This window comes from Larimichthys crocea, chromosome XII (genome assembly GCF_000972845.2).
Source record: "Larimichthys crocea isolate SSNF chromosome XII, L_crocea_2.0, whole genome shotgun sequence".
Taxonomy (NCBI): domain Eukaryota; kingdom Metazoa; phylum Chordata; class Actinopteri; family Sciaenidae; genus Larimichthys; species Larimichthys crocea.
Window position 1 is genome coordinate 29,576,037 of NC_040022.1, and position 13,431 is coordinate 29,589,467.

At 40.1% G+C, this 13,431-nt stretch overlaps 2 protein-coding genes across 2 annotated transcripts; one reads left to right on the forward strand and one right to left on the reverse strand.

Annotated features, from left to right (window-relative positions):
• Nucleotides 1–2,334: 2,334 nt before the first annotated feature.
• Nucleotides 2,335–5,648, forward strand: cldni (claudin i). Its single transcript, XM_010745574.3, has 3 exons — nt 2,335–2,446; nt 3,808–3,940; nt 4,670–5,648. Exons 2-3 carry the CDS (start codon nt 3,809–3,811, stop codon nt 5,171–5,173), a joined length of 636 nt encoding a protein of 211 aa, XP_010743876.1. The 5' UTR covers nt 2,335–2,446; nt 3,808; the 3' UTR covers nt 5,174–5,648.
• Nucleotides 5,649–6,092: 444 nt separating this feature from the next.
• On the reverse strand, nt 6,093–13,075 carry coro1a (coronin, actin binding protein, 1A). The gene is made up of 11 exons (XM_010745573.3): nt 12,920–13,075; nt 11,445–11,648; nt 9,842–9,964; nt 9,617–9,746; nt 8,897–9,078; nt 8,412–8,531; nt 7,441–7,545; nt 7,206–7,351; nt 6,852–6,909; nt 6,550–6,765; nt 6,093–6,427 (listed from the first exon to the last, which is right to left on the reverse strand). Exons 2-11 carry the CDS (start codon nt 11,640–11,642, stop codon nt 6,335–6,337), a joined length of 1,371 nt encoding a protein of 456 aa, XP_010743875.1. The 5' UTR covers nt 11,643–11,648; nt 12,920–13,075; the 3' UTR covers nt 6,093–6,334.
• Between the last annotated feature and the right edge of the window lie 356 nt (nt 13,076–13,431).

Below are 13,431 nucleotides of genomic sequence, written 5' to 3' on the forward strand. Positions count from 1 at the left end.
AATTCACCATAGGTCCTGATGGAATAAATGGAAAAATGTACTTCTCATGTGCATATTTTTCAACACAGTTCATAGCTTCTACATAGGGTCAGGGGCGCCGCCAGGAATTTTGGGCCCCATGACAAAAAAATCTAACTGGGCCCCCCCTCTGCGCAGCTGTTGTCACCACATCTCTAGGACCTAACTATCCCATCAAAAGCTTTACATACCTCTAATCAAAGGCGTGCAGGTGTTTTGCGTCTTGTAGTTCAATACTAGTACTAGCACAATATTTACTGCTGGTGATTTGTACATGCATGCAAGTCTGCATACAGTATGCCGCATACAGTATTTAAAGCCACCATAAAAATGTGCTAAAGGCCATTTTTATTTAACTTTTACTGCCCAAAACACGTAAAAATAAAAAGATAATTCATTTCATTATTATATTTGAAATATATATACTCAATGGTGATGGTTTAATAATTTTATATTGGTGTTTACCTATTTTTTGGGGGCCCTGTCAGTCGTGGGCCTTTGAAATTGTCCTAACTTTTCCCCCCTATACTGCGCCCCTGCATAGGCTAAAATAAAATCATTCCCATCAAGGTACTATATCTGCTAATCATTAAAGAAACATTAAAGAAAAACAATATAACAGCATTTAGGTTTCCTGATTGTCCAGACTACTTAAGTACAAATATGAAGTACTTGTATCTAATTTGAGTATTTCCGTTTCATGTTACTTGATGCTACAGGAAAATATTTGAATTGCTACTCCACTGCATTCATCAAGCGCTTCAGTGACATTAATACACACTTTTACAGAATAAGGTTTTACATACAAAACATATGATGAACATTTTTATAAATTAAACTACCCAATAGCAAATAAAATAGTTAAAATAATCTCCACCTTGACCAAAGGTAGAAAAAAGCTTAATAATCCAATCTCCACCTTGACCAAAGGTAGAAAAAAGCTTAATAATCCATTAATGTAATATAAAACTCAGAGGGGCCATATGTCTGCCTCATAAGTATTTCTACGTTTAATACTTTAATCTCATTTCACTAACACGTCTGTATTATTACATTAGTTACATTTTCAGTGCAATGACTTTTATTTATAATGAAGTTTATGTGACATTTTTATTTATTCTGTATGCTGCAGGCCTGGGGACAATTTTCGTTCCTTCATGTTTTATAACACCAAGTACTCAAAGTACTGTATTCAAAGTATTTGATGTACTTAGTGGGATAAAACTACATGATAGTAGCAGAAGTAGTTCCTCATTGTTGGTGAGAATGTGGGATTATTCTTTTTAAATTGCAACTAAATCCACCCATATTTTACAAATTAGAGATGATGTACAGCCCAAATAATACTTTTTATATTCATGTTAAATTTCTAAACTATTTCAGTACTTGTCTGCCTTATCCTCAGTACTTTGTCTGTCTTTGAAGGTTGATTACTTTTCCGTGGTCATTGTGTAGTTTAGATATTTGTCTGTTTAATTTCTGTCTGTTTATTGTGCTTCGTTTTTTGTTTTGGCCTCATTTACTTTTGTTTCTATATCTTGCTGCTGTCACAAGTGAATTTCCCCATGGTGGGATGAATAAAGTATATCTAATCTAATCTTATCTAATCTAATCTAATCTAATCTAATCTATATGTTTGAGTTTGGGTTTTCTTATATATAAAAAAAAATCTCCAGCATTGAACCCTTCTCCAATTTAAAATCTAAATTTGTCTGTGTGTATTATGCAAACCAAAACTATGTGTGTGTGTGTGCGTGTCATTCTGCCGGCACGTTTCTGGATGTGTTCATGGTCACTACACATAATATGTTTCACAACATTCCTTTTTATTTCCTAATTTCTTTCCATCCCATATTCCACAAAACACTGCTTAAAATCTTACGCAAAATCCTAAAGCCACTTAGTCTCGGTTTCCTATATCATCCTCTTTACATTCGTCATCACAGTTTCGACAGAGGTTGGCGTGGGAAGGTATGAAGGACCAAGGTGTCATTTTCTGTTTAGCCTGAGAGCACAGTGTGAAAAAATCGGCAGTCCTCCAGATGAGTCAGTTTTCTTTATTTGGCAGTGATTCACCCAGCATCCTCACTGTAATAACATTAAACCCCTGTGCACCACTGGCTACTGATGCTAAGACATCACAACTTCTTTTCCATATAGGTGTGTTACGTAAGAACTCCTCTAAGATCCACAGCAGGTCTTTGATGCAAAAAGAGAGGGAAACATACATATAGGACAAGTCCAGTCTGGTCTTAAGGACCTTCCCTCCCTCAGCCCCACCTACACCTTACATTCCTCTACAAATACTCCCATCTTATTATAGAGTCTCTCTAAAACACTTGTACATCGGCAAACAGCATCTTCAAAACAAGCAGGAAGACCCTCAAGAAAGACCTCTTCTGATATTTCAGTTTTCACAAAATAAAAGGTAGGCATCTTTCTTTTCTTTTTTCTTTTTTTTTTAATCCACTTTTATTCAGATGGACAGCCTTCAAAAGCTTCCACAAAAGCTTGAAATGACAGAGGATGAAAGGATTGGTGGAGGATTAGTTGAATATGTTTTTATGAGCACCAGCAAAAATCATGAAAAGTGCAAATAAACAGCTATGAGAGAGGAAAATGGGGGGAAAAAGGCTGAGCAACATATTTATGTTTTTTCCACTAACTGTTTTTATCTTTGATCCCTGTTGTAAGGGACATTCGACAAGAATTCACGTGTCACTTAATTAAAATAATAACTGTATTATATAGTTCATTTGCAATCAATAATTTTGAGGGGAAATAGGATATAGGATTTTAAACCCATGTGACCCTCATCAGATTAGTTTTCAGTGTTCGTTCTGCTCTGAAAGTTTGTGATCTGGGGCGGGTCATGTATGCTTAAAAGTAAGATATTTTTGTTATTCTGTCCAAACCTGACTGGGTTATTGGCTCTCTTTTATTATTTAATTAGATATGCAACAAAATGTGTCCCTTTGGATGTTTTTAGATCGTAAAAGACGGAGACGTAAGAGACGGAGAACAAAGGGAAGAGCTTCCTTTCATGGAAGGAAGATTTTTCATGTACTGTCTAAAAAATAAACAGACGAACACATCTAGAGAGAATAAAGACGTGCGTTTCATTTATCTACTTTGAAATCATTTTTTTCCAAGTTTTCATTTTGTTATTTTTCCTTGATTTTTTCCAAAACATATCATTTATTAAAATAAAGCTAAATCAATTCAACTATTAAAACACTTGCTTTCACATTTTCAATTAACTGAAGATTCAATCTAAAAATCTAAAATACATCATTTTTCATTAAAAAAAGAGTTTTCATCATTCTTCATAGTTAACCTGCCAGATCTGTTTTCCTTCCACCTTATTTAGTCAAACTTAAATTCTCGTCTGAAGTTTAAAAAAGTAACTCCGTTTTCGATGTAAAAAGTTGTGAGGGAGTGGTTCAGCTACTCCCTGGGTGGAGATCCAGAAGGCCAGGGCCTGTCAGGACATGAATTGGTTTTAAAATGTAGCCCTAAGCTATATAATCCTGTGAGGGCCTGTCAGAGGGAACGGGTGTTTGTCGGGTGTGTGTTCAGCTATGTGGCCACAAAAAAAACCTACAGATCCAAAGTAACACCGCCAGTAACAACAACAACTCCTCCTCTGTAACCAAAGTCGGGGGAACAAGATGAGTTTTACTCAAACAGCACAGAAATCTTAGATCCTGGGAGAGCCAATTAAAAAAGACAGTAACATTATGCTGAACCGCCCTCACACCTCTGATATTTCTCCATGTCTCTTTCCAGGATGGGATCTGTTGGAGTTCAGATTGTATGTGTGGCCCTTGGGGTCCTCGGTCTGATCGGGGTGATCGTGTGTTGCGCGGTCCCACGTTGGAAAGTGTCCTCCTTCACTGGATCCAACATTGTGACTGCACAGGTAATGGAATGATTCTTCTGCTGTATCAAAGAAAGTGCTATGATGTCATTAGAATAACTATTATTTATTATGAATAAATGACCGATCCATTATTTTGTGAGTAATATTTTATTGTTGTAGTCGGTCAGGGTGGAGCTAAACTATTTATACTGTTCTTAAAAAAACTAAAACTTCTCAATCAGCGACAGGATCCTACTGGACAAAAACTTTTCAGTCAAATTTAGGACGCTTCATGTGATTACATGTGACAGATTTCTGTTTTTGTCTCTGCTTTTCTCACTGGTATGAAGTGGGCCAATCAGGACTGAAGAATCAAAATGTAATATTTCTAATAAAACCACACCCAAACAGCCCTGAAGCAGATCTTAACTAATGACAAATTATCTCATTAACTTTAATTGTTGCCTAAGTCCAAAACATTTAATGGAGACGTTTAATTTAAACAATCTGAGCTACTTTTGATGCAACACGTCTGGTTTAGCACATAAAAATGCAGCATATTTTGTACTGAGGTTGAAATGAAGTTGATTTTTGTATAGTATAGTGGAGTAAAAACTAGAATATTTCTTATTGAAATGTTGTGAAATAGAAGTATAAAGCAGTATATGATAGAAATACTCAAGAATAAAATACTTTAAACTTGCAGTACTTGAATTATTACATTGCACTGGTTGTGAATGATGTTTGCAATGACTGATCCTTTCTCTTTCTGTCTGTCTGTGTGAGCAGAGCAGTCAGGAGGGCCTGTGGACGACCTGTGTGGTGCAGAGTACCGGCCAGCAGCAGTGCAAGAACTACGACTCCCTGCTGGTGTTGCCTTCTGACGTGCAGGCTGCCCGTGCCTTGACCATCATCAGCTGCATGATCAGCTGCCTCAGCCTCCTGATCCTGTTCTGCGGTGCTGACTTCACCACCTGTGTGCAGAACGAAGACGCCAAGCCCAAGATCAGCCTGGTGTCTGGGGTCGGCCTGCTGTTGGCTGGCATCCTGGTGATCATCCCTGTCAGCTGGTCCGCCCACAATGTTGTACGAGATTTCAACAACCCCCTGATAGCTGCCGGTCAGAAGAAGGAGCTGGGAGCGTGTATCTTTGTGGGGTGGGGGGCTGGTGTGCTGCTCCTTCTGGCTGGAGGTCTGCTCTGTTGCTTCAGCAGGCCCCAGTCTGGCAGCTCTGGTGGAACCGCCAAGTACTACAGCAACAATGCCTCCGCCCCTGGCAAAAACTACGTGTAGTGGCTTTATGAAGGGGACTGGTGTTTGAGAGAAAGATGGGAAGGGGGGGTGATTTAGTGGGTGAGAGACTGGGCAGCAACAAAGTAGATGCAAAGTGTCTGTAAATACTAAATGCAGACAATAATTGTCTTTCTTTCATATTCATGGTTATACTGGTGAAACATTTTAAAGTTGTTTTACTATTAGGTGCTGGGTTATACATAAGCTAAATATAAAACAAATGGTAAACAGGTTGTAAATTATAGATCTTTAATCCTAGCTGCATTCTCCTTATTGGTATGGAATCTTCTATCCTTTGGTTGCACAGGACCGTGCACGGTCTTTTGGGTCGTAGACAGTGACGGCTTTAAGCCAGATCAGAGAAGACGCTGTCTCTTTGGCATATAAGGCTGTTTGGAGTGCGGGAGGAGCAGTTCTTCCCTCCTGACCTGGTGCCATTGACTTTCAGCAATTTCTCCACAACACTTATCTCCTTTTTATATATATATATATATATATAGTATAGTCTTTAAAACGATCCAGTGTAAAGAAAAAAAAATCAAGATTCAAAAACTGTGGAAAGCATATAAACATGAGAAGATAAAGTTTAATCTGAGCTCTAAGCTTTGGCCTTTTTAGATGCACTAGTGCTCCATATTTTACATTGGCTAATTTTGGATCAAGCATTCTGTCCATGTCGCACGTTTTATCACTCGTCTGTGTCTCTTCAGTCTTGTTTCTCAAACAGCCTCAGGGAGAATGGTGTGCACTTGTTTCTCTGGTGACTCTCAAACGTCCACACGACATTTCAAACATTTTATATGGAATTTGTTTTGTTTCTCATTTTGTATGATGATGAGCATGATGATTAAATTTTGGTGTAATTCAAATGTGTGTTTCATGTGTTTGCAAAATAAATAATTGGAAAAAAACAACAGTATTTTGAAAATACAGAAGACTTTATTTCAAACTAAAAGCATATATTAAAATAGGAATTTTTTAAAATTGACCAGACAAACCAAATAAACAAATTCAAGCTTCAAGACAAAGAAAAATGAAGTTTCCTTTTTTTCAACTGTTGTCTCAAATCTCTCCCTTTGACTCACTACAATCAGAAGTTACAACAGTCTCTCTCGACTTCTGTTCTTGATTTATTTTTCTCGTTTACCAAACTTCTCTAGTTTAATGCTTGTTCTCCAGCTCGCTCACACGCTTGGTCAGCTCTTCTACCGCTGCTTTGAGGTCCTTCACCTCCTTTCTCAAGGACTGGACATCCTGAGAGACAGACAGACAAAGACAGACACCGTTATGATATGACGTGATTACATATACAGTGTAGAATCGATTGGTTTCTGCAGCAATAATAACATGAAAGTAGTGGACTTAAAGTGTCTTACCCCGCTGTTCTCCTGTTCGTTCCCAGCAGAAGCAGTGGTGGTCTTCAGGAGACTCTTGTGAAGTTTGAACTCCTTGGCTTTGGTGGTTGTTACAAACCCGTCCTTTAGAGAGATCAGAATAGGCGGGGCGTCTTTTCCTTGAAACCATTCGTCGGCTTCGACTGAAGGCTCAGGACCGATGGTGTCGGGGTACAGGTCCTCCTGGAACAGGTCAGACTGCACAGGCAGAGGAGGAAAGTGAGTGAGTTAAAGACCCACAAACTAATTTTGAATGATTAAAGTACAAACAGTGTATGTTGTACCTTGCGTGGCACCGTCATGACTATGGGCTCACACTTTCTCTCGTGCAGTTTGTAGAACCTGAAAGCAGAAGATTCAAGACTGTGATGCTCCACATGAGGAATAATACTGTGCTTCCATGTTTATCATCTTCATTTAGCAAAGGAGCATGCTGAATACAGCTAAAGCTGATGGGAATGTCATTGGATTTGAAGGTGTTTGGTCAAAAATTGGGGAAATTCAGGATCACCAATCAATTCATTGTTGTTGAGATACACAACAGCCCTTCAACGTCCAACAGCATCGTTACCCATAGAGCCGCAACACATGTGTGGCTAAAAACAACGAGCTACTTCCTGTTTTATAAATGTCACTACCTGGTGATTTCACATTTGCTGACATCCAGGCCTCTCTTTGGCATGCATCCGATCCCCTTCTGGCTCTCCTTGCTGCTGTAAATGGACAGGTAGTGCACGTAGGGAGCCTCATCCGTCACCTCAAAGTAACGGATACTGCTGTCTCCCTGTGAAGAAGAAGAGAATCAGCTTCATGTGTCGGTGTGGGTGAGACAGACACAGAACTTAAAGAGTCATTTCAACATCTAAATCTAACCTTGCCACAGAGGTAGACGATCCCAGTGTCTGGGTCGAAAAATGGCAGGAGGACGCCGCTGCTGGTGTCCAGTTCCTGAAGTGTCAGCGGCTCTCCGAAGTTCTTCTGTTAAATTAATTTAAAAAAACATACACAAAGTTATAAAGCTGATTATATCTAATGTAATATCCTGTATGAAAAGGCTGCAGACTGTGTGTAAGCCATGGATTTATTTAATTAATGATGTAGGATATTGCAGAGCAACGCCCGTAGTGCTGTAACCTGGCAGTTGTGAAACAGCAGTGTTGTAAATACAGTAAATTACTGCCTGGTAACCTCAAGAAGTCCCTGTCCACTGAAAAATGTTTGCTGCTGATTGTTATTTCATTTGCAGAGTGATACATGTACAGAACATGACACTAAGAGGCTGTTTTCACATTCAAACTTTCTCTGTGCTGCTTAAATGTCAGTTTAACACATGCATGAACGAGCAGGGTTTTGTGACATCACAACCTCCAGTGCACACACACACACACGGGGAATGGACTTTCTAGTTAAACTTTTTATAAATAAATGTGAAATGTTTCTAATCATTCCATTCGTAGATTCTGTGGGAGTAACAAATATTATTCAAAGTAGAGAACAGAGATTTTATTTGCCTTTCGAAAACTTTCTTACGATGTGTAATGGATCCAACACACACAAGTTCAAACTGTTGATGTGGGTAGGATTGTTGCTCATGTTGCCAGGTCACTGTCATCTGTTCACTGATCAGACTACACCCACACAGTTCTGATGAAGCGGATTAGTGAGTTTCTGCTAAACCAACAAATGATTTGTTTTTTGTAACTTCTCCTTACGCACAGTCAGGAATTCATATTCAACGTTGCAGAGAAAAGATTTGAAAACATGTTTTCAGGAGGTTACGGATCAGGCGACAGGTTTCCAGCAAGAGACACAAAAGTTGAACATGCAAGGTTGTTGACACTCACTGGGTCCCACAGCGCCACCTGTCTCTCACTCATGCGGCTGAAGCCGGTAGTGAGGATCTTCCCACCGGACACAAACACCGCCCTGATAGGCCTGGAGCCCTCATGAGTCTTCTCCTTCTCCTATAGGTGGAGCAGAGCTGGTGTTAAAGACAGATCTATGGACGTCTAATCATTATCATGTGCTAGAGCTGAAAATAATAATAAAGTAGATAATGCTGCTGATTAAAAATGCCCACAGCTCAAGAATTTATCTGATTTTTATAGTTTGGGACTGAAAATCACTAAATTGCTGCTTCTATAGAAGCAGAAAGACAACAACTAGATCTGCCATCATTATTCAAACTGGAAAAGTTCATTGGTATATTTCATTATTTCCTGACCTTTATGGACCAAATAATTCATTTATTAATCAAGAAAACTTGTTTGGTAGATCTGCAGTGGTGTTGGCACCAGCGCGTTGTTACAGAGAAGAGGCGGAAACCTACAACGAGGACGGTGCCCTTGCGTGGGTCCAGGACTCGCATAGTCTTGTCCTTGCAGGTGGTGAGAATCTTGGAGCCGTCGCTGTTCCAGCAGGCGCTGTAGATGAGGTCGGGGTGTACGCTGTCGATCCTCACCACTGACTCCCCACGAGCCACGTTCCACAGGATCACCACGTTGTCACAGCCTGTATGGACACAAAGTGACATTGATCTACCATGAAAATCAGCATGACAGTAATATTCTGCCTCATTTATTTCTCATTGTTCATGTTTTGCCTGGCATGAGAGATCAACCTTATTCCTGAGTTTCATCTGATACAGGTGGTGAATGTATCACATTACCACATGATTTAAAAGCAGGAACATTCTTAAATCGACGGTTTGTTCTGCAGTTAACACACAACCACTTTATCTACTATTAATATCATGATATTATCATAAGCTCTCAGCTGTGGATTTAGTGGTTTAAGGAGTCTTATACTGTGAACTTCACCAAGTGTTAACAAGAACACCGATCAGTGTTCAGAGTGAATAGAAGTGGGTGGAGGCTGTGAGAACTTCCTGTTTAACCAAGGAGCCAGTCGCATTCGACAATACATCTGTGCCACTCTGGTTCCTCTAAAACGCAAACCAAATACCTGCACAGGAACTCTCTCTCTCTCTGTCAGAGCCCATAAAAAACACTGCTCCAGTGTCAGGCCTGTTTATGAGTGTGTGCGATACCTGCACTCATCAGCACATTGTGGGCAGTGGGGTGCCAGCTCAGGATGCCCACACGTTTGGAGTGCCCGTCCAGCTTGACAACGGGGTCCGTGAGTGATGTGGTCAGCCCCCCATCCGGGATCTCCCAAATCTATTCACAGAGGGAACAACTTAGTGAATTTGCACATTATAGTACAACAGGAAAAGATTACGTCATGATTGCTGTTATAATATAGTAATCCCTACCATGACACTGCAGTCCTCAGAGCTGCTGGCAATGATGTTGTCGTTGTGAGGACAAAACTCGATGTCCAGAACAGGCCCCGTGTGGCCGCACACAGTCGGGTAGGACATGTCGATACGTCCTGTCTGCAGAGACAGAGAAACACCAAGAAGGGCGGTGAATAGAAATGAGAAGCATCCATCTACACAGCCTAATGATAGCAGATTAGAAAAATCAAAGGGACAGAAAGGATACACACAACTATGATGGAGTCAAAAACATGATGAGTCTAGGTGGGAGGAGGACGTTGATGGTCAGCTGATACAAATTCCACAGCTATGTCTCCAATTACTCTAATGTTTAGTAACTGGGTTAGAGAGGAGATCAGGGCCAAGGAGATGCCCTCCCCTGAAACGTCGTGTCTGACCCAGGGCATCATGGAAATGAACGTTTAACATGTTTGACATCACTTTTTCACCATGCTGCATCAATCACATCTGAGTTCCTGTGGTGGGTTTATTAACACGTGCAAAAGTTATTGGTCCTTGAAGCAAGATGAGACACGCACGATAGCCCCAAACTGGATTCATATATCCATTTCTCCACAGTAGATTTGCAATTTGACGGCCAGTTGACTAATTTTCTTTCCCCTTGAGAACTATAAACAAGATAAGGCCGTGAATAAAGAGGTTTCTGCAGCGTTCACTAAGCTTGACACATAACGTGAAAATTAATACCCATTTCACGATGGTACCATCCAAAATATGGAAGTATGATAGAATTTAAATCTTTATTATTATATCACATTTTTATCAGTACTTCCCAGAAGTATATAACAATATTTCCTCATAATATACTTCATTAAATTAAAGTGACCTGGACTCACATAAACAGCATAAAATGGATTAAACTGATGAGCTTGCAAGCAGCTATAGCTAGCAGCAGTGCTCTGACTGTGCTGACTGAAACTCCCAAAAAAGATTGAGCATCCTCCTGTGTGCACGATTCAAAGCTGAAACAATCCTATAGTTCAGTTTCTATCACATCTTTTGACAGCCCATAATCACATATTTAAAAAATCTACAAGAGAAAATGTTTAAGACTTTAATAAATTAAATATAAGACTTGCAGACCCTTAAATTCACAAGCCTGTGGGAACATGCATGACTCTATGAGAGAAGCTTAACATACTTAGACAAACTCAGATCGTCAGTTGACTATAAACATGGCCATACGGTGTGCAATTTTCCACTTTTCAGGCACATAATATGCAATAAAGAGGGTTTCAGACATCTAACGTACTCCATAAGTGACTGCAGAATAACTGAGCTGAGGCCACATCCTGCCCCGACTGAGCTGACAACAAACTCCTAATATGGTGAAAACTTCTGAGCGGCAGAGTGAGTGACGTGTAGAAAGACTCGAAGTCGGCATCAAACTTCCTTATTCAGCTGAATGTGTGATGGTGACTGGCAGTGTTCTCATTTTTTTGCACATGTGAGCAAAAGAAGAAAAAAAAAACATCATACCAACTCGCATCTGAAACACTTAACACATCCGAAAATGGTTTTATGAGAAGTAGAAACACAGCAGCAGACATGTGTCAGGGTGTTTCCTCTAACCCACCTTGGACAGGGGCAACACCATGAAGGCTCCTCCGCCACTGGCATCCACAATCATGGCCACAAATTTGGGGTTGACAGAGCAGAAGTTGCTGTCCCATGTCATCTGGGAGATTCGGATGTCATCGTAGCATTGGTCAGCTTTCAAAGCCTGGCCAAAGACGTGACGGAACTTACTGGTTCTTACAACCCTCCTGGCCATGGTGAACTGGAAAGAAAAGCAAGGGTTAATATGAACTTTTATGTGTGCATGAACCCTGTAGCAACAGATGTACTCCTCCAAAAAGTCATCATTTGAATGCATGTAGCTGTAGTCATGTCAAAAAAGACACATGCAGTACCTTTATGTTTGTGCTTTAGGATCTAATGTGGAAATAAAGTGAGACAAAGCTGACGACACAGCTGAAAGACACGACAGAGGAAAGTAAAAAAAAAAAAAGAGGAAGCAAAAGCTTTCACAACTGCTTCCTCTAGTCTGTGGCTGCCTCTCTGCACCCTTCTCTTTCTTTAATTTGGTATTGTGTGTTACTTAAATAATTGTGCTTGTTGAAGACAACTGAACAAAGACAGCAGTATGAAGTATGAAAAAGATGCTATTCATCATGAGTCGGGCTGCACATGCCGTTTACCTAAAAAGGTAAATGAGTTACCCAAAGCAGCAGTTACACCACATCCTTTAGAGTCAGGAACAAAGCCACCAACCCTCTTCGCTTGCCATATTTGTCTTTCACTCACTCGTGCTTCATTGATTTTCCCACAGGTTTACATACACGTGACGATATTTTAGTTCAAACTCATACAAGAAATGTATTCTTAACCAACGCATGAAAGCTAAATTTCACGAGTAACCTGAAGACTCACGGCGAGCCTCGAATTATGCAGAATTTCAGTCAAAAGCACTTGTGAAATTAACAAACTTGGCACTTCACTTGCACACAAACCTTGAACCATCAATCAAAAAACACTGAATATGTTTTGCTTTACCTCCATTTGTAGATTTTACTTCCTGAAATCTGCAGCCGCGCCTAAGCCCAGACTCATGCATACAGAACAGTTCTGCTGCATGTGCATCACAAGACCTCTCTGGCTGCTTCGCACCTAATTTAATAATCCTTTACAGAGTGAGCCGTAATTTTATCAGGAGCCTAAATGCATGTCAATAATCTTGCTCTACCACTGTCTCTCTGTGTTGTGGTGGAAAACATTTCCAGATACAAAGTGGGAAACAATTCACTAACTGGAAACAAGAGAAACTTCCATGTGGAACACAAGAATCATTCATTCATTCATTTGTTTTCCATAACCACTCACCAAAGCATCAAAAATGGCAAATACAAGTCAACAGTGTTCTATTATCTTGTACACGTTATTTACCTATTATATATAAATATGCCTATCATAGATACAATGATATCTTCAGATGTGTTGCACGTGTAAAATAACTGTATGGTAAGTTGCAGACAGATGTTGCAGGCCTACCTGAGAGTCAAGTGGGGGCGATTCAGATCAAGGAGTTTCAGCGTTGCAACAAACACCCTGTCACCAGAATGAGGACTTAGACGACACAGTAGGTTAAAGTACATCACAGAACTTCATGGAGGAAGTGACAGTTTCAAATGATGGTGGAAGTGGGAGGTGTCTCCTGTGACAGTTTTGCAGAAGGCAACACACAAAGGTGGAAGACGGTGCAAGTTCAATGAGCTCTTTTGTCTGATTACATTAAGATAAATAATATGAGGACAATGAATACTTACATACTCATGTAGTTCAGGTTACTCCGGGCCATGGTGGTCAAAAAATGAAAGCAGATTCAGGCCATTGTTGCTCAGATTTCACCTAATAATCAAAATCATTGCGATTTTGAAATGTGCAGTGATTAAAAGGTTAAAAGGCGTTGCCAGGTCACACTAAGCGTCTCACACACATCGCTTAATTGTTGTGTAGCTTTCACTGTAATGTGATGAGACTGCTGAAAACCTGTCAGAGGCCTA

Excerpts from the sequence above, each read along its gene's own strand:
- coro1a (XM_010745573.3), bottom strand. The coding sequence starts at position 11,642 with ATGGCCAGGAGGGTTGTAAGAACCAGTAAGTTCCGTCACGTCTTTGGC. Across the intron at positions 9,747-9,841 it reads CTGAGGACTGCAGTGTCATG|ATTTGGGAGATCCCGGATGG; the intron begins GTAGGGATTACT and ends CTCTGTGAATAG. Across the intron at positions 8,532-8,896 it reads GCAAGGGCACCGTCCTCGTT|GAGAAGGAGAAGACTCATGA; the intron begins GTAGGTTTCCGC and ends CTCCACCTATAG.
- cldni (XM_010745574.3), top strand. The coding sequence starts at position 3,809 with ATGGGATCTGTTGGAGTTCAGATTGTATGTGTGGCCCTTGGGGTCCTC. Across the intron at positions 3,941-4,669 it reads CCAACATTGTGACTGCACAG|AGCAGTCAGGAGGGCCTGTG; the intron begins GTAATGGAATGA and ends CTGTGTGAGCAG.